Source organism: Eubalaena glacialis, chromosome 9, assembly GCF_028564815.1.
Source record: "Eubalaena glacialis isolate mEubGla1 chromosome 9, mEubGla1.1.hap2.+ XY, whole genome shotgun sequence".
NCBI classification, from domain to species: Eukaryota; Metazoa; Chordata; class Mammalia; order Artiodactyla; family Balaenidae; genus Eubalaena; species Eubalaena glacialis.
Window position 1 is genome coordinate 41,826,595 of NC_083724.1, and position 21,786 is coordinate 41,848,380.

A 21,786-nucleotide genomic window follows, 5' to 3' on the forward strand; every position below is an offset into this window, starting at 1 on the left:
GAAAACCTTGTTAGTCACCACAAACCATACCCTGCCCATCTCAAAAATAAACTATTTTATAACCCAAGGGAAAAAAAGTACAAAAAGCACAACTGTCCTCTGACCCTCAGCTAGTGCCCAACATTTAGTTAATGCTTAATCTAGCAGGATAAGACAATACTTACAGGCTTTCCAAAAAAATAAAATATTCCCGCCCTTCTGAAAGATCATCTGTGTGGAGCTAACCATCCACTGTTGCAAGCATCCCCTGGAGCTGCGAGCCTAGCTTATTTCACAGGAAGACCGCCAGCCAGCCCGCCCATTCACAAATATTACCAACTCTTCCCAGTTTTTTACCGAGTCCCTCCCTCCTCTCCAAATGTCTTGGGACCCAAAATAAGCTGGAATAAAATTCATTTCCCAGAAAAGGTTAAAAACAACAGCAACAAAACTGGCATTTACTATCCGAAGTGCTTTACATTTTAATACATATAGTACACATTGTAAAAATGGGGATACTCTCACCATCTACAGGAATATTACAACTCAGAGATCAACTTTCCCAATATAAAGCCAGTAAGATGCAGAGTTGGTCTGATTCCAAGTTAGCAGGAACACTTGTGCCTTGCTGCCAGGGTGTAACAAGTGGTGCATAGTTTTCAATCTACATTAGAATCGCCCTAAAGGTATGTTCCTGGAAAGGGGGGCTAGGGGGCACTGGAGATAAGTCAGTACTTACTGGCATCCTTCAATTCTGCTGGGTGCTCACTAAGGTCTAAGCGTCTACACGCTATATCCTGAAATAGCTGACGGAGAGCCCATCCACAGAAACTACTTGTAAAAACAAAACTAACTCCAACTAAGCCACCAGGTATTTTGAAAACAGCCAGTCCCCCAACTAGACTGAGAAATTTGTTTTTTTAGATCACAGTGTGTGCAGAACACAGACCCCATCCAAAATCATGTTGTCTTCTGAGGCGAACTCTACAGCGTGAACACCTTGAAGAGTTGTCATGTTTTGGATCTTTTGCTTGCTGGTTAGGGAGAGACGGGCGTTTGCTAAATTGGAAAATTAATTTTGGGAGCTAGAAGAGAATCACCCTTGAGGCTACCTAATACGCCTCATGGAGATTTTTAGCTAGGTCACGGCCCTGGGTTGTTTTAATTGATACTTTTTCCCCCAATAAGCACATCAGAGAGGAAGCTAAACAATACACGCTCTTCCAAAGGGCAATGACTAGAAAGGCGAGGGAGGGCTGGCTCCAGGTCCTCTCAGAAGGGAACTCTGGGCTTCTCAGCTGCTGCTGCAGCTAGTACTACTGCCAGCCAACCTCAGGAGCCGCTCATTACTACGTGCTAAGCTGCACCAGACAATCCCAGGGGATCCTCACAGCAATCATATGCGTTCCATGCTATTATTAACTTCATCCTACAGATGAGGAAACTGAGGCTTAAAGAGGCAAATCACTTGCTAAAGGTCACCCAGCTTCAGCAGGTTACAGTAAGCCATGCCATCTGTAACAGGGAAGCCAGGACTCGAGCCAGACGTGACTGTCATCACCCCTGGCCGTCTCTTGCTTACGGAACTGCCAACAGGAAGTTGGTATAGTTCCTCCTCAGCAAACGAGACCTGAAGTGAGACAGAGAAGAACTTCCCATTTACTACTTTGAGATTTGCCTTTTACAGAAGAAATCTGAGGGCAGCAGAATTCCGAAAGGTCTTACCCATCCCTAGAAGCCAAAAGAAAGTGGGAGAAAAGAACAGCTCCAGACAGGTGAGGACTCACTCACTAGGTTTCTCTAAATCCTGATTTTAAGGATCCTGTGAAATTTTAAGAACTGTAAGTGACAGTTACTCACTTAATGAAAAGAGTTGGCAATATCTTTGTTTAATGCCTGGGACTTTGGAAGTAGTTGTACACAAGTGCAATAAGCACATCACTAAAATAGATATTGGCTATAATTTTTTAAAGTGTTTTGGTGAAATCTAATAGGAAAATACTTTTCTCTGATGTTACATACATAGACACACTTTGAGTCCTTGAGCTACAATTATACAACTTACTTCCCAAAAACATGTCTTGCAGTTAAAACTAAATTTATTCAACAGTTGTCATTCAGTACATATTTTTTTAATTTTAGAAATTGTGGTACACTAGACACAAGCAATATTAAGCAGGTACATTAGTCAGCACATGGGAGCTAAATTAAAAATAGACTTATCTAGATGTCTGTAAATTTACTTCTTGTTCCTGCCAAACTCCAAAAAACCCCTCCAACCACTGTCCTGTAGCTTATGCACTAGTCTTCAGGAAATGTTTTTCTTTTTTTCTAAATACAATCATTTAGTTTTTAAATAAAAATATTTTAAAATAAATTCTAATGCCGCAGCTGCCCTTCTGGCAGTGAGACTGTCACACAGAGAGCTGGTGTTAAAAGATCAGATTAAGAGCCTTCAGTCCTAGCACCAAGTGACGCTTGCAGCCATGCAACAGTGATTTTGCACGTCTCTGACGAGACAGGAAATAGAATGCATCTTCCTCTAATAACCTGCCTCCTGCCCTCCCTCCAGATTACAGTTCATCTGCCTTAGGATAGAGGCAAGTAGTGCGATGCTCACAGAATGCCCAGAAGAGGAAACAAGGTGGGCCGCGTGCAGACACAAAACATCCGAGAGGCCCGGACTGGACGGCAACAAACGTGTCTGTGGCCCACACATTAAAAGATATACACACACCTTAGGAAACTAAAAAATAGAAGAGCCAACTAAATCCAAAGCAAACAGAAGAAAAGATATACACAGCATCAGGATTTAGAAAACCATGACACAGGTCATCCATTACACATGTCAAGGATTTCAACCAGGAAATGTCAAAAGTATCGGGGAAGTAAACAGTAAGTGGTGAGATTATGATGCCTACCCTCCCAGCTTAAGGCAGAAAAGCAGTTGCCAGTGTCTCCCCACGGCTTCCCTCTACAGGGTACGACCTCCTTAGCCAATTAATTCCAGTCCCGTCTTGCTCAGCACCACTACCATTACATAGTCTGTTCCTACCGGGCCTGCTCACACAAACAACATAACTCAGGTGGGAAAACGACCTACTGGCAAATCAGCTAGCTCCACCAACACCCCAAGATCTCCTCCCACATCTGAACATTACCCCACAGATCCTGCAAAAATGCCGTGGGAATAAGCTGTACTGGTGATTATGTGTAGGAGTCTGTGTCTTCAGAAGCCTAAAATCTAATACCACCCCAGAGAAAATTCCAACTTTTCCTTTTCCCTCTGCCTTGGGGAACAACACCTCAGCCTGGTCACACAGCATGGTGGGTTACACATCCTCCCCATTCACCACCTCCATAAAGCAGAGCTGCTTAAAGTAAGAAGAAACACACGCTGGTCTGGATCAGGCAAAGGGCAGCCAGACTTCCTAAAGAAATGCAAACAGGCCCCTTGACTCTCCTTCAGCACTCCATGTAATCTAGTCAACAAGCAAATCCTGAGTAGAAATAGGTAAATGGGAATATAGTGGGTGGTGGTTTTGTGGTCACAGCTAAAGGACGAGAAAGACATCCTTTGTTGTTTGTGATCCAGAAGAGCACCTGAGTTCAGGATATTAACTTAGGTCCGTGGTTTGTGAATATGAGCGCCCCCAAAGGATATATTCCCATGAAAGTTCCTCATGGTTACTGAGGTCTAACCCAGCTCAGACCAAATAAGAAGTCAGATAGGGATCCACATATCTATAACACACATGAACGCTCAAATACCGGCTGCATGCTAACCTCAGCGCATGCCCACTGGCAGGCAGGCGGGTGAGCTGTTCTCCTGAAAAGCAGTGACACAACTGAAGGGAAGGAGGGAAGTGCCTCGGTGCCTTCCAGCCCACAACACCAAGCACTGTGGCTGCAAGACGTGCAGCTATTCCATTTATTAGCTTCTTCCTTCTCACGGCTGATCTTACCTGAGCAAATGAAGGATTCAGTAGTCCAGAAGCAAAAACTCTCTCTCTCCAGCTGGTGCACCTAAACTTTGTAACTACTGAAAGCAAGCAAGCAAGCAGAGGAGGAAAAAAAAAAAAAAAAAAAACGCCACCGTGCACTAGAAATGCACCTCCTCATTCCACCATGTGCGCACCTGTGGGCAGCGTGCACACCTCCACTAGTGGGAGCAGAAGAAAGCAAAGTGAGCGGCACGTGGGGGCTTGGCGAGGCGTGAAGCCCGTGGTACTCGGAGAAATGAGTCCACTGAGTCCATCTTTTGCGTCTTTTTCCCAAATGCACCCACAATATAAAGACTTCATCAGGTAATAAGAAGTAACTTTTTAGAAGTTGCTAGCCAAAAGTTACATCAGTTTGTTTACTATGTAAAGGCTTTCCGTTTGATATATCTTCTGGCAACTCTTAATGCCCAGTGACAAAAGTATAGAACAAGCTCTTGTCTTCTGGGCAATTTTTCAATCTCCCCTATTAGATGCCATTATGACAAAGTCGTAATTCTGAGCAACACTACATAGTCCAATGACAGCAAAAGACTTAACAACTGAATTTTGCTTAGCACATTAGAAAATACTCCATTACATAAACACAATTATATTCCACTGAATGTTAATAAGGTGTAGAAGTTGGAATGCGAACACTGTATCTTAGAAATGTGCAACACAAACACCAAGAGACAGACAAGGCCAAGGAGTCAGTTTTATCTGCAAAACCACTAAAATGGTACCTTCCAGCCCAATGCTTGAAACCAACTGCCTTACCTCTTGGGACAGGAAAGGAATGACTTGTGCACAGATAGCATTCAGCCTCTTGACAATCTCTGCCTGCAAAGAAAAGAAAAGAAAAAAAAAAAAAGGAAAGGAAAGCAATAAAGAGAACAGTCAGCTGGTTACAAATTCCCGAAATATTAACAGGATGATATTAAAACACACTTTATATTCTGGCTGGCGGATTTCCTAAGGAAGAGGAAAACTCTCATCAGCAAGCCCATTAAAAGGAGGCAGTGACAACAGTGCCACATTAATAGCACAATTTATTAACCAGCATTCATCTTAAAAAGTCAACCTTCAAGCATCAGGACAACATAAAAAGGAATTTAATTTTCATGACTGGAAATCCGTTTTCAGAAGCCTTCGACGGGACCCTTGTTCATTCTAATGTGGTTTTACATAAAACCTTGCGTTTTTTAAGTTTAGATGGTAAAGATACATTCTTCCCTACACCCCAACTTCCCTCACCTAATAACTCACTGGATTTCGACATTTGCAGCCTTTGCTTTAAACACAGGCACTGAGATTTCATGAGCGAGTCCCCAACCTCCTTAAAGAACAGCACCCAACCAACTCAGGTGAGCTGACTACTTCAGATCCTTAGTTATAAATTGTTGGGAAATGGCATGTTTTTGTTAACCATTCAAATTTCCAAATGTGTCCCACCAGGGTTTTCAGTGTGCAGAGGTTTAGAACATGCTAAAATCTTCCTATACTTAGCAGAAAGCAATTATTTATATATGGTGACTAACCTTGGGAACATTAATTACCGTTGTACTATAGATCTGCAAAAGTCCCAATAACGTCAGATAATAGAGCTTATTCTCTATTAATTCGGTAAGTGTTGAAATTTTAGACATAGGATTCTACAGTAAGTTAAAAAAAAAAAAAAAGAAACGCCACCACTATGTTTTCTTTAAAAAGCTACCCAGAACTTCAGTGATCTTCACCGTAATTTACATTATCAGGTGGCTCCTTATATACTTTAGTACGTTGACATGTAGACAACAGGGTTTTTACACGCATACACACACAAAAAACTTTTTTTCCAGTTTTATTGAGATATAATTGACATATGGCACTCTATAAGGTTAAGGTGTACAGCGTAATGATTTGACTTACATATATACTGTGAAATGATTACTGCAGTTAAGTTTAGTTAACATCCATCAAAACAGCTTATTTTTTAATGATGGAGTGGGAAAAAGGAGAGGCGAGAAGTGATGGGAGACAGAAAGCATAAAGCAATTACTATTCCTGAGACATTCTTAATGTAAATTCCACCCAGGGTCAGTTCCTCATTTTATAGGAGGACAGAAATTCTCCTTTTCTTGCCAAGTCATTACCAGAATGACAGCGACACTCCACTTGCGCAATCTAGATTTCCTTCTTTCATCAGCAACCCTTTTGACTTTGTGGCTATGCAATCTTTTAAATACCAGCACCTTAAAAACTTTGCCAGCCAAGAGAAAACACAAATTCACCATGAAGTTTCAAACCTAAGCTTTCCCTTCCAGCCTGCATTCCTAACAGGATGGACAAAAACCCAGTACCAATAAGCAGCAGTGAATAAGGACCCAACTGTGCTGACCTGATTTAATTTACTGCCCTGGCCCCGTGGAGCATTTAGCTATCCTTTAAGAATGCTCAAACCACCATGAAAAACTGCAATGGGAATCACCAAACCACTCTCCACCTGGACCGAACATACCACAGTGGTTACAGGGTGAAATTCCAGTGCGAGCTGAGAAAATAGAGCAGCATGCACCAGGCTGAAAGCACCAGTCTCGGAGGCATTTGGTTGTTAAGCTTTTTGTAGGCAGAGGTGGAGGGGGAGAGAATAAAAGATAATGAGACACTTTGGGGCAAACCAAACTGATGAGTCTAATGCTTAGAACCATCTGCCAAGCATATTTTCCTCATTATGTTGTTTACATAAATAAAATAGTCCCTTGCTAGGAGGGTTGAAAAATGTGTGGGCACATAAGAAAACTGAGTTCTCTAGTTTGCCTACATAACCCAGGCAACAAAAACTACTCTAAGGAAACTCACTCATCTGTCAAAATAAAGACCAAGAGGTACTTATTTGACTCCTTTAATGTGCGGCCTAGGCCATGTTAAGTCTGAGCAACTATGAAAAAAAAAAATCTACATTTCCTTAAAGATAAACGTAGAAAAGCCAAAAAGTCGTTTTATTGATTCATGTATGTTAAGATACATACATAACAGAACAAAGGGGGTAGAAACCTTCCAAACTTTTTCTTTAAAGGTCTCCTTTTGTCTAAAAGACTTCTTAATTTCTTTAAGTTGTCACACCAACGGATTTTCCTGGTCAGGCTAATTGGCAGCAGGGGGGTAGGATGTGTGTGTGTGTGATTTCATAAAATTAAGCGGGTCATTCCTCACTTTGAAAGCTGAAGTTGCCTCGGAAACACTGCTGCTTCCATGGGCATCTAATTTTGCCTCTTTTGTCCCATAGGACCCAGCTTTAGGGAGGCATCATTTATTTACAGGCCTTTCCACTGGGCTTCAGCGATCAGCCAATAATACTGTGGACACACACTTCTAATGGCCTATGTTTTGAAACTGAGTCTAATCTAATGGCTGGGGCCCAACCTCCTTTTCCAGCACAGCCATTAAAGGATGTAGGTTATTGCTGTTGTCACCACTGATATTTGTCATTGTAATGTAATTAGGGCCCTAAAATGATGCATTACAGCCCTTGGCACAGCTTCTATTAAAATCTTTTCTTCTGCTCACTGAACTGCGACCTGCTTTCTGATGAATAACAGACAGACAGCTTTAGGGTAAGGAGCAGATTCATCAAAGAAGTATTTTTCAGCTTTGGGGAAAGAGGGGGGGAAAAAAGGCAACCTAGGAGGAAAAGCACCAGGGGAGGAAAAGCCACAATGCACATTTGAATTTCATCTGACCACTTGAAATTCTGATTGCATCTGATGAATCTTGCTTAGACAATATATTTCCCAGTCTTCGAATCACATGGTTAATCAGGGCTCTAATCTGCTATCCATCAGCCTACGCCAGTGCTGTAGCTTCCAATCAAATTTATAGGCGATGTGGCTCATGCATCCCTGAGCAAGTACATTCACAGCCCATTTAAACAGGCAGAGATTCTGAAATACTGCTGTGAGGGTTACTGGATGTTATCATGGTATTCAATGCTTTATGGAACTGCTAACTATTGCCTTCAGATGCCCATGATATTCCAAAATAGGATTAATGGCTTCCATAAAAGAGCAACTGTTCATGCCAAAACATAACAAAATGATTGTTTTTGCAGCCATCGTTTGTTAAATACATTAACAATTTTGACACTTCTGTTACGTTTTCTTCGATCCATCAATATATTCATTAAAAAGAAAAAAGTCCCACACGTAATATTTTCCTACCCTCAATGCACTACCATTCTATTTCCTCCTTCTATAATGTCCGTCCTTTATGCCACCCTCCAATAAAAAGAACCAACAAAAATAATGACCGTTCCACTTAAAAAACAAAAAACCTGTTTGGGCAAAATTTTTTAGAAAAAGGCAACTTAACAAAAAAGGCGTTCTATGAAATCCCTTGGTTATGCACTTGACACCCGGCACATGGACGCTGACAGACTAACCAGCCCCGAAGTGGTGACGGCCAGCGGACGAGCGGCACGACCAGTCAAGTGGTGAAACAGAGAAACAGCGAGAAAAACCATTTACCCCTTTTTTCTTCACACCCCAACTCAAGAATCATGGCAAAATTGATTAACTACCTTGCATCATGGGAAAGTAATGTCACACACTGAAAAGAATGCCACAGTTCAATCCCTTCATTAAAAAGCAACAAATACTAAAGCACACAATATCGGATATTTTCTTTATTACTTGTAACAAATTAGTTATTTAAGTAAGACAAAAAACTAGTTAAGCCTACACTTTTATTGAATTACATCCCCTCAAATAGTCCTAATATAATAAAAACTCTAATTTTTATTTTGATTATTTCCACCTGATTCCCTTAAAAAATAAATTTTATTTTAATGACATAATAAACTTGAGAGAAAGTACAGATTACTTTATCAAAGACAAGTATCAAAAGCAACTGTTCGTTTAAAAAATGTTTGCGTTTTTGTTCTCTCATCAAAATAGGAACAACACTACTATATAGTATTGTTGAAATAAAACAGAGTAACAAAACATTACTAGGAAACCATTTCAGTAGCCAATGGGGTGGGAGGGAGAGGCAAAAAACCTATTATAGTTTCAGTAAAACTTTCTTGAAGAATAACATTTCACAACTGATTTGTTCTTATACAGCAGTTTCTTTGCCAGAAAAATGTTTTAAGATGAATCTATTTATTGTATTAATAAGTGTTTTATCAAGAACATACACCCATCTATTATATTTAAACACCAAAAAGTGAAGAAAACTTCCCACTTATTCTATCTGAAATGCTTTTCAGAATAAGTACAAATAAATCTTGCAACCCTCTCCTTCAACCCCCTTTTACCACTACAGAACCAAGACTGCAATTTTTTGTTTCAATCTGAAAATATCTTGATTTGTTATTGATTTGTTCCAAATTGTCTGAGAAACAGTACAACTTCTGGAACCGATCTTGCCTGTCCAGAGATTAAAAAGTCACAAGACTAATGAGAAATTCTTCCCAACTTAATAAAAATCCAGACTACACATAGGAAAAAATATTCAAGTAGTACTATTTCTCTCAACTGACAACTCAGTTTTTATCTTGTCATCAAATTTCAACTTGACAAAAGAGGTTAAGAACATGTAATTAATAAAATTAATTGTATGTATTTTTTTTAAAAGCCAGACTGGAATAAGGCTTAGAGATTTAGATCAAAGGTATTGTCAAGCATTGCCAGCAAGCTGGTAAACCAGATGCCTAAGTTATTTTGGTACAGGTGATTATTTTGCACAAAATATTTTATACTGCTTAATAAAGCAATAAAATGAAGTAGTAACATTGTAAGAATCAATGTAATAGAACATCTATGAGTTCCCTAAAGGACTGATTCAAACTACTAAGACTTTTTTTTTTTTTTGCAATGTATTAAGACAATCTGTAAAAGCTCTCATCATCCCACTTCCTCTAACAAGAAAGAGGTACTGTCTCGGAGTACTCAATTAGTATTACCTTGAATGATATGAAAGTGCCAATATTCAACCATTTTTTTTAATCCACTCCCACTCCCCTGGTGAGTTGAACTAAAGCAATGATTCTACTGATTGTAATATCTCAAGCAATGCCAATCTGCTTTGTGTTTTGAACTCATATTCATGCTACTTTACTGCATGCCAATTGTGCTTTTAAAGTGCCCAGCATGCAGTTATTAACTGCATATACTGAGGTATCCCACTTGTTTGTCCTAACAAGATATTCAGGTGCTACTGTTCGTGGTGCTAGTGTAGGAACACGCAGGATGATGTCTTTCCCAAAGAGTATCACAGAATACCTACATTTCATGAAACTATTTGCATCTGTCCCCAAAGGTGAAGCTGTATTTTACTGAAGCATTTTTGCAATGGTTAGAAAAAAGGGTCCCTTCCTCTCACCTCTTGAGCTTTCTAGAAGGTCTTTAAGGGAATTCCCAGATATTTGCCTATTATCCTACCTACATCTCCCGGGCTCTGGTCATTGTGTTTAACTACTGTTCCAAATGTTCAGAGTGATATTTTATCATGGTTGAGAATGACAGTCATTTTGCCTGACAGACATCCAATTAATACCCCAAGGTCAAATCATTTTGGTTCTCAAGTCTGAAAAACACTGGAACCAATGGTAAGGTTATACTCAGCTCTACCAGAGGGGTGGGGCAAGGAAAATGGAAAAAAAGATGGGAGGGGAAAGTGGGATGTCAGGAGTAGGGAAAGCAAACGCCTTTCTCTGGTGGACTTAACCGCGGCCTCCGCAGACCCAGGTGGAGCTGGTCAGAGAACCTGATGACCGAATACCAAGGCCCTCAGCGTTCTGCGCATGCGCATTTCCTCAGCACTCCTGGGCCAGTGTATTACCCAGCAAGCCCCGCCAGCTATTTTCTGATTTCTCTTCTCTCTTCTCCCTGTCTCTGAATCGCTTTCTTCTTTTTTTTTCTCTGCCCTACTCTCTCCCACTGACATAAATGTACAGGTGCCTTGAATGAGGATTTACAATTAAGCATTTTCATTCTCAGCAGTGGTTGGAGGGCACAAATATTCCTTGTGCCCATAGTAGGCGAAGATCATTCACCTTGATTTCCCCCCAAAATGATGTATAATGATTTAAAGGTACGTGAGAAAAATCTGAAAAGAGAGGAATGTGAATATTGGAATAAAACCAAAAAGAAAACGAAAACAATAAAGGGTCTTACCAAGTTCTCATCAAGGACACCTATTCTCCAGGAAAGCAACGAGCCACCTTTCATACACTGAGAGCCATGCTCTACTTTTCAGTCTATACTCTTAGGTTGGGCTAAATAAAGGCTTCCTTGTCTACTTCCTTCTTGTTTACCTCCATTTTTCAACAAACCTTCATCTATATCCATATTCCTCAGCACTTCCTTTTCTCTCGTCCTTTCAATTCTAGAATGACCTCTACTGTTTCCTCTTCCTCCTCCCAATTATATAAAATGTCACCTCTTTGAAGCCATCACTGCCAAGGTACCCTTCCATCCCCTTCAACTGTTTTCTCTGTTTAATAAAACAGTCAGCTCTTTTCAAAAGCAAAGTTTTGCTCTTCTGCTGTTTGCACTTATACCGCCCTGCCCAACATGTGCCCTACCATACAGGTCCTGGCACAGCAGGCAAGTGCATCCACAGGGCCCGCCAGAGATCTGACCCTGGCATCCAAAAATGGGGGTGAACGAAGCCTGGCAAGGATAAGGGAGAGTCCCTCTGCCCGGAGCCACCTCCCCCAGACCTCCTCATGGCTCACTGCCTGCTCATCATTTCAGGCTCAGTCCACAGGACCCCTCCTCAGACAACTTCACGCACCATCCTCTGGGACTCCTTCCTTCTCCCTGTCACTCTCCAGCCCATTACAGTCTTCTTCACAACATTCATAATCACCTGAAATTACCTCACCTATGTTTTTGTTTACATGTACTAGCGTAGTGCTTCTCAAACTTTAGCGTGCATGCTAATCAGTTGGGAATCTGGTTAAAAATCCAGCCTAGAGTGGGGCCTAAGAGTCTACACTTCTAACAAACTCCAAAGTGACACTGGCACTAGGGGTCTGCAGACCAACATTAGGTCTGCAGCAAGGTTACAGAGAATGGAGGCTCAATGAGGGCAGAGATAGATTTGTCTATACCCCAGTCCTGGTATGTAGAAGACACTCAAAAATATCTGTTGAATGACCAGAAGAAACTGCAGTCCAGGTTCGGTGGTTGGAATCTCCTGAAATCTTTTGCAAGCATGCTAAAACTGTTTGGGAATAGTTATAGCACTTCAACCATAAAGGGATACCTGTCTAGAAGACCTGCTTATACTGATTTGGTTTGCTTACCTCTCCAACAACATCTTTTCTAGCATTTAGGATGCCATACTGCTCAAAAAGAATAATAAGTAATCACAGTGGGACACAAAAGGAAATGCAAATCCACTCTGGACAATTCTTGACTGATAAGTAAATGATTAAAGCTTCCATTCTGAAACCATGGCAGGACATGCGTTTTAAAAGATCATTTGCGAAATACAAAGGAGATGCCACTCAACCTCCTTCCCAAGATTATTCACCAGACTGTGATCACCTGACCCACTGGAATCGGGGTATTTGTTAGAAGGCACACTGGGAGGGCACCTTGTATGGTGAGTCATGATAAATCTCCTCAACGGGATCTCCAGAGTGAATTAGTAACGGCTGAAGAGAAGGCCCTAGCCAGGGACCAGCACCCCTCACAGGTCTCACGGGAAGAGCGATTCCTGACAATTCCAGGTGTAGTGGGTCACAGGGGTTACACACATGAGCTCAAGTGTAGACCAGCTCGGGCATATCAACCCTGCTCAAAACCTGGACATTTAGTGGCAGGCTTGGGGAGCGACAGGCACAGCCACAGCATGAGGACCCCTAGGGAGAATATGCCACTGGAATCCCTTCCAAACAAGGTCCAGGAATCGCTGCAGCACCACACTCATGGGATCCCACGTATGGATTTAGATACGCAAATCCACTCCCCACAACCCCAGACAAACCTGTGTGAATACGCTCACTGTAAGAGGGTTCTAATAATTAGGAAGCCTTTACTTAGAATATACCACTTCCTTGCCTCTTTCTGTGGAGTTTTTCTGTCATGGGTGCAGTGTATGCCCCACAAAAGTCCACTATCACTCACTGATTCCTCACCCAAACTCTTTAGTGACTCTCACAGGTACGACTCCTATACACTGGGAGAAGCTGCCTGTGACAGGCTGCTTAAGAAATTAAAAAAGAAATCCCATACCACAGACTAAGAGCTCTCTATAATCAGAAAAATAATAGCATTTTCCCTATCATCAGGCTCACATCTACCTCTGCTTGTTTTCTTCTTTAATACTTTATTAGGCAGTTGAGAAATTTAAAGGTGTAGAACACTACTGTCATCTATTTGTGCTCCTATATTCCTAGTTACTTTTAAAATGTATATCAAGCTGCTTTTTATTGTGCAGGCAGTTTAAAAATTTTCAACATGTGAACCTTAGGAAAAGCCAAAACCACAAACATAATACTGCCTTTCTGTCCAGTCAACAAATATTTAGCAGGCACCTACTATCTGTCAGGCCTACTTTAGGTGCTGACACAGGGATTGGAGACACAGGAGTGAACAAGACGAGTAAGTCCCTGCTGTCATGGAGTTCACACTGTAGGGGCAAGGAGACAGAAGCAAACATACACATATATGAAGAGGAATTTCAGATGCTGAAAGGTGCTATGAAAAAGATAAAATGGAGGGTTGAAGAGAAAAGCCTGGGGCAGAGAGGAGATCTGGTTTGGATAAGATGATCAAGGAGAGACAAATAAAGAAGCGACTTAAAAGCTGAAACGTGGCTGGAAGCAGCATCACCCAAAGCAGGTTCTAGACCAAGTTCTGCAGATGTCATTAACAAGTATTATATACATAAAGAGCTCCTTGGTCAGATGACCTCGCAGAGTTTAAACAAAGTTAAACACGATTCTTTTGCTGCTGACATCCCACAGCCTCTCAATTGACAATGTAATAAATCTTTGAAAAAGTGTACATAAAAATGCAGTACTAATCAAACTTCTCTGACTATGGAACCCCTTCTTCTCAAAGCTCTTAGAGGAGATTATATTTCATGGGAAACATTGAGCTGGTCAATGGTTTCCAGCCCTGGCTTTACACTAACATTAGTAGTGGATCCTTCCCAAACACCAACGCCCAGGCCTCACCCCAAGCCAATGAACTCATACTCTCCAAGGGTAGAACCCACACGTCAGCATTTTATTTTAAAGCTCCCCAGGTGATTCTAATGTACAGGCAGGATTGAAAGCCATTAAGATGGAGCACAGGATGCATGCAATGAAAAAACAAGAGTGGAAAATAAGGACAGAAAGGGTTCACGGGGGTCATACGGTGGAAGGTCTTGAATGCCACACTAGAGAGCTTGAACTTTATTTGGAAGGCAGCAAGGACCTATCAAGGACAATTCCTAGGAAAGCTATGATAAATACCAGACAGGAGGTCAAGACACTCCAGGGCATTTCTGCTCTCCACCCCCTTCTTGCCACTGATTGTATTTGAGTGGCTGTGGAAGGGCAGAAGAGATTTATAACCACAAAACATACCGCAAGAGGAAAGATGGAGGATGAAAGATAATTTCAGAATAGGAACAATATGAATTCCCATAGCACCACAAACATAGGAAATTCAACAAGACATTTTCAGATATCAGCTCATTCATTCACTCCGACTCTAAGCTAGGAGCTATGGTAGAATCAGAGGTGAATGCCAAATTAATCTGGACCCTTTGAAGTTTTTATAATCTGGTATAGCGGAAGACTAAATGGAAATAAACACAATAACGGACAGCACGTGGTACCTAGGTGGTACACAGAGGAGCCTGAGCAATGCAAGGGGGAGAGCGGAAGAAACCCCTTCTTGCTGAAGTCATTACAGAGGCTCTGGGGAGAGAGCAACATCATGTTAGCCATATTAACTCCACAGTTTTTCAATACTTTTCTCTATACTGCCAGGCACTATGTTACCCTCTGAGAAAACAGTAGGGGAACAAGACAGGATTTATAGAGCCCATAATCTAACAAATGAGACAGACACTGAAAAAAACAAAATGCAAGGTATTTTTAAATGCTTAACAGGAGACACTGTTTCCCTGAGTAACTGAGGGTGAAGTGAGTCTGCTAGACAAAGGAGAGAGCGGCAGGGGAAAGGGCAAGAACATTCCAAAAAAGGATCAGCCTGCTACAACAGCGTGGGACATTCAGATTCTACAAATGGGACAAGTGAAAGGGGACAAGATGAGGCTGAATAAGCAGATCCAGAAGAACCCAACGTACTGGGATTATCTCCACCCAGGTTAGGCCAGTTAGGAGACAACCAGATTGCTCATGGTGAGAGTCATCACCATGTCTCACCATGTGGTGGCTAAAGGTACTACTCGTGACCATGATCAGTATCATCCTCCGCAACCTAACGTTCATGGATGGTTACCTCTGGGCCAGATATTTCACTTAAGTGTAGAACAATTTTAAGAGGATGACTTCTGTCCCCATATTAAAGCCACAGAAGAGTAAACTGGTTAAGCCATTCACCATGATCAGAAAGCTGGAGGAGCAACTGAGAATAGATTCCAAGAGACCAGAAGACTGACTAGGTGTGGCTAATAAGCAAGAGGGAAAGGCAATCATAACCTCCCTCTGGGTTTCTGGCTTGGGAAATCGGGTGGATGCTGCTGGCATTTCCTGAGATAAAGATCTCTGGACCACAAGCAGACTTGTGGGGGAGGATGTCATCTGGGGACATGTTGAGTTTAAGTACTTGCGAGACGTTCAAGGGAAAGGAGGACTTGGTTACATGCAATGGTCTCAGAGGAAAGATCCAGGCTGCAGAAAAAAATGGGGATTCATCTACTCAGCAGAGTGGTCAAGATCACCTAGGTCAAGGGTAAAAGAAGAAGAGGAGAGAGCCTTGTTGGAAATACTGGCTAGATTTCCTGGAGTGGAGAAGGGCCCTTGAAGAATGACCCAATACAGATAGATACAGAAGTGTACCCAGAGCTCCCATAAGCCCAGATAAGGGAGCAGAGAAGGCAAAGGCTGCAGACACGGCAATCAGCCAGGAGGCCAGCACAGCCATCCCAGCATGACCACAAGGGTCTGATGGGAAGTGATGGGGAGGGCAAGGAAAGGAGACAGGCTGCACAGGGAGAATCAGCAACATGCTGTGACGTCAACAGATTTGGACAATGAAAGGAAGTAAGGAATCCATGATTCCATCCAACATGTAAAGCTTGGATATGGCACTACCATTCATTAAGATAGGGAAGTCACAAGGCTGATTTCAAGGTTTACTTGGGGGGACAGTTATGGAAAGGCAAGGAAAGAATCCAGACTTAAGTGGCCGAACATTCTGCAAAGCACACCAGATATTGTGAGTGATAAACTGTGCAGTGCCAAATCCCAGGTTAACTCTAATTACTAATCCAGCGGAACCATGACTTTAAAGCAAACCCTAAGTGATTTGGGACTCCATTTCTACAACCATGAAATGGGAAGAATAATGCTGCCCCACATCTCACTGGCAGAAATATTTATGAGATTTATGAGAGTAGACTTATTAATATAATCCCTTAAGGTAAGTAGTACTGTTTGGTTTAAGACAGACTGAGATTAGATAGTGCTACAAATTGAGTAGCTGTATTGTTAGGTATCGATTGACGCTTAGGGCTCTTCCTGTCTCTCAATTAAGAAGACATCCCTCATTAATTTATACTACACGGGGGAAGGGCTGCAGATCTAAAGGGGGATGGGAGGACAGACTCACCAGCACAGTAATAATAAAGGACAGGACTGATGGAAAAGAGGAATGAGGTCAAAGGCCTGGCCCCAGAAATTTTGCTGTTTCTCCAGTTTCGTGCACTGTGACCCAGAAAAGACATTCTCAGTATTTATGTTTCGCTACTGGTAAAGGATCTCTCTTCCTCTTTTCTTGGTAAACAGATACTTGCCCTGGATGCAGTAAATTTTATATACAGTAGTAAAGAATAGGAGGCTGGGGGCAGAGGAGGAGAGGGAGAGGCGAAGTCAGGCTCAACTTCAAAGCTTCTTGCAATTTAAGGCCACAGGTAACAGTTAAGTGAGACTTACAGAAAACACATTCTTTCTATTAGGAAGATGGCGAAAATGAAAAACAAAACTTCTCTCTAAAGCAAGTTATTAAATTAAGAAGTCAGAAGTACTCAGAAGAATTTAAACGAGTTTTGCATTAACCAAAACACAAAAGGCGGTGCCTCTCAGCTTTCTTCTTGCGACTGTGTCAAACTCCTTGACAATACTTTACACACGTCGAACTTGATCTTACCTTTCACCTAACTTGCTTTTACTTTTTTATTTTGGGGGTTACACTTTCCTTCATTTTATGAACTTCAATTTGTCTATTCCTAATCTATAAAACAACCCTGATAAACCTTTTGATTAAAGATTCTAAAACAGTGCTACTGAAAGTAGTCAGTCCCCAAACTGTTATCCATCAGCAAGATAATGGGCTCATGCCAGAATTAAGTCAACTACTGTTTACTTCAGCTAGATAGGTTTTTTTGGTTGTTGTTCCTCAGTTTTGTTTTTCAACAATAAAGACATTCCTGACGAAGGGAGTAGAGTGCATTGATTTATAGTCTGGCACAAGCTCCCTACCATAACGCCCACCATTAGCAATAGTGCACGGACCTGCCCCAGTCCACGGACCACATTGAGTAGCACTGCTCCAGAGCAACATTCCTACGATACAAACTGTAACTTCTCATTGCCTGGTAGTTTAGGTGATAGATATTTTCCGTCAACGCAACAGCACTCTCCAACACAGCTCCAATAAGTGGAGCATTCCCTGATCCCCTGCCTGCTTTGTGTAGAGACGCAAGTGTCCACAGTAACACTTAACTACGTAAGGGGTAGGTGATGGTCTAGAAATCAGTTCTGCAGACACCCCAGCCACAGGGTCTTCCCACAAGATCATGCTGCATCCTAGTCTGACGCTGTGCAACAACAAACAAAAATAAAATACCACAATTATATACTGTATTCTTATTTCTAAATGACAAGGTTAAAGGAGAGCATGACAAATGTTACAGCTTAAGAATGTTTTCACATCTTTCACAACAAAATACACTCCAAAATTGGAGTTCTCCTTGCTTTAACTTGTTTCTTTTTCTGCAAAGAATGTGCCAACATGAGAAACCAAATTACAACAAAATATACTACTTCATGATTCTGTTTGCCCATTTACCCAAAATATTGCTCAGGAATTAGAGGACAATATGAGCAGGGCAGCCATTGAAGGATGAGAAGAAAGGAGCCAGAATTTGAAAGCATAAGTACCTATCAGACTGGGGTCTCAGTGAGCAGAGATGGGGAGAAATGAGAAGTGCCCCTCATCTCTGTAGCAATGAAACAACCCCCAAACATCAGCTACAGCTCAGCCAGGCTACCTAAGCAAGGTACCATTAAAATTACTTCCATCTGCTGAACTGTTCCAAAGATGCTTGTCTGGAACTTAAGCAAAGAGAGGTTACGCAGAGATACCACACTACCTATCAATCTTGACATCCTAAGTGGAGAGTCTCATTCAAACAGCACACAGACTCCCATGTACTACAAAAACTACACCATGGAAATAAAAAATAACAGATTTGGAAGAAATTTTGGAGATTCTGGAGAGTCTCTGGGTCCTTGCTACTAAAAACGTGGTCAGTGGACCAGAAGCATGGGCATCAATGGGGCATCAGAAATGGACAATATCAGGTACTACTCCAGACTTGCAGCAACAATCTGATTTTATCATGATCCCCAGTGATTTGTAGGCACATCAAAGTTTGAGAAGCACTGCTCTGGTTCACTGGTTCTCAACCCAGCTGCACATCAGAATCACCCCTGGAACTTTTAGAAAAATGCTGATGCCCAGGCCCCGGGCTGGGGAGCCCGGGACCCAGCATCTTACAAAACATACTGATCCAGTTCTATTCCCTTGTTTTATGGATATAGATGAGGAACTGAGACTCAGAAAAGTTAGATGATTTACCAAGATCACAGGAAGTTAGTGGCTGAAATAGGAGTAGATCTAAAAAATATCCAGGATTGTGTTGCCCGTAAAAAAATGTTGAAGAAACTGTAAAGTTTACCAATAAATCAAGCTAATTTTAAAGATCTAAGGTTTCATTTTGGTATATACTTTTTTATATTTTTATACTTTTAAATGAAACCAAAACATACTTATGTTTATTTTATGTATTACCCCTTGAACCCTGACCAGTTTTTTTCGACGCTGGGGGTGGCAGGGGGCATAATTCTCCACCAGCCACAACACCATTGGTGGAGACACAGTGAAGACTCAGCCTTCGGCTTCTGGCTAGGTCATAGTGGCAGGACTGTGGGTGACTCTTTTTCTTTATTTCTAAAATCTCTTTAATGTGAATATACTATTTTTTTAGGAAAAAAAAAAAAAGAAAGAAAGAAGAAAAAAAAAGAAAAAAGCATTCCAAAACCACCTTTTAAAGATCTCGATTTAACTTAGATCGAAGAGTCCAAAAACAAGGACAATCGCTGTGTTCTGGTAAAAGTGTCCAAAAGTACAGAAGTGATACTTGGCATACCTAAGACAAAAAACTTCTGCCACAACTGCTGACCTTTTTGGTGTTGATGTCATTACATATAAAATGCCCATAAATTAGCAGTAGATACATGGGGGTGAGGTAGGGGGTGAGGTAGGAGGTGTGGGTGGAGTGAAGGAAATTAAAAGCTGCGGTCAGACTTGAAAAAAATACCCCATAAAGCAACGTATGTTTCTGACAGTTGAAACAGACTGCATGACAGACAGCAAAACCACATTTCCGCATGTTTTTTTTTTTTTTTCTGGAATGGATCTGTGGCTTTATGCCACCAAGCAGTATTTTGGTTTACCAAAATGTACTCTATGGCCTTTTTAATTTCATGTTTACCTAACTTTCCTTCCTATCACTGTTGTTCTCACTCAACTACAGCAGCTTAAGACAAGTGTCTTAAAGGAGGAAAAAGTTTAAAATACAGAATATGCCTCACATTAGGAAAAAAAGAAAATTAACCACACACATGTAATTCACATTGACTAAAGCATCCATTGTAATTTTGGTATATAGCTCATATGTAATGGACAATGGGAGTAATTATTGAAATACAGTAGTTTCTCAAGACAATTACAGACTCAGCCTCGTGCTTACATAAAATTTCTCAACACAGAAAGGATAAAGAATCACTGACCTATTCACAGTTGTTCGCCAAATGATAGAAAATAAAAAGCAACAGAAGAAAAGAATGACTGGAGCAGAATTTCCGTAGCTGATGAATAATTTAAAGGATTCTGTACCTATTTTTAATGTCAAAAAAACTTTAAAAGGAAAAAAGCCAAAATCAGATAATTTGCAAACTCCCACTATTATATCTATATAAAGGTAATGGCAGTAATCAAGCAAAATGATGAAGAAAATCTCTCTCATACACTGACACAAAGGTCAAACACCTTCCTTAAAATGGTAAGTTCCTAAAACCACTGCCCACAAAGGGCTGCCTGGCAAAGTCCACTATGGTCTGGGTATAGAATTAAGGCACAAATACAAACCTTGCTGAAAAAGAATACCTGAAGTTCTTGGTAAGAAAACAGATTTGGCAGGAGATGAAGGGAAGGTGCTGATATGAAGGCAGGGGAGAAGCAACAAACTCCCTGTCCTTCCCTCTTCTTCCTCGTATCACTCTTCCTCCTCCCTAGGCACCTCATCCCCTAGCATAATCAAGACCAAGTTTCCCCTCCAAGGTCTCTTTTTCTATTAATGGTACCTTGATTCTGAGAGTCTGCAGAGGTCAGTGTTTTAGGCCTTTCTCTGTTCATTTCCACACCCCTCATTCAATGAACTGTGGGGGTCACTTGGGTTCCTCCTTTCCAGTACATGTCACCTCTTCAACCCAGCCTCTCTCCTTCATGTCCCTCTCCACTCAAATCATTTCAACCAACATTTACTGAACGTTTGCTGCCAGGCCCCATGCTACTTGCTGAGAATACAGCAAATAAGCAAAACCGACACAGTCCCTGCCCTACTGTCTTCCCTATGCTTTCCCTTAATAGCCCATGTAATAGAACCAGCATTTAAGGCCTTCCATAATGCTTTCCAAACCCACCTCCTCAACCATTCTCTCCTCTATCAACCAACCAAGCTGGAAATGGTAACCACCACCTGAACATGGACAACACTTTCCTGTCTCTGTGCCTTCCACTTGGAATCCTCTCCTTTCCTTTCTTCCTGCCGAAGAGACCTCTTCCTCTGAGGTCCCGCTAAAATGTCCCTACATCCTCTGTAACAGGATTCTTAATCACTTCCAGGCCAGAAACACTTCATCCTCTTCTGCCTATTTCACAAGTGTGCCATCACCACACACTGCCATGTACTGTTCACACTGGTCCAAATGCCATTAAAAGATTAGAATCCATGGAGGCAAGAGTTCTACCTCCCCTAACTCCCTAACCCTTAAAGCACCCTGCACAAAGTCTGAGGTCAATTAGCATTTGCTGAATGAACGATTATAAGCCACCATAGCCTTTGCCCTCCATCTCAGGTATCCAACACTACCAACTCCTAACCATGCAACTCTCCCAGTGAAGAAAGAATAAACAACCTCATGAGGATTCAGTTCTTTTTCAGGTTTAAGTCTTTAGGTTATAATCTTAATCTCTGTAGGTCTGGTTCTAAATATCTCAATTTGAGAAGCTAAAAATTTCGATTTAGAAAGTTTATTTTTTGCACGAGCTTCAAACAAACGAACAAAAATGACAAATGCATGCCCCCA

General features: G+C 41.4%; 1 protein-coding gene across 8 annotated transcripts in view; it reads right to left on the bottom strand.

Moving 5' to 3' along the window:
• LOC133097894 (transducin-like enhancer protein 4) overlaps positions 1 to 21,786 on the bottom strand; it is a 144,555-nt gene that overhangs the window by 107,035 nt on the left and 15,734 nt on the right. For 6 of the 8 annotated variants that reach the window (XM_061200320.1, XM_061200317.1, XM_061200316.1 and 3 more), the window contains exon 5: positions 4,740 to 4,802. The exons of the other annotated variants lie outside the window; for them this stretch is intronic. In XM_061200320.1, coding sequence (XP_061056303.1) covers positions 4,740 to 4,802 — 63 coding nt within the window. The remainder of the gene's footprint in view (positions 1 to 4,739; positions 4,803 to 21,786) is intronic. 8 annotated transcript variants of the gene reach the window in all.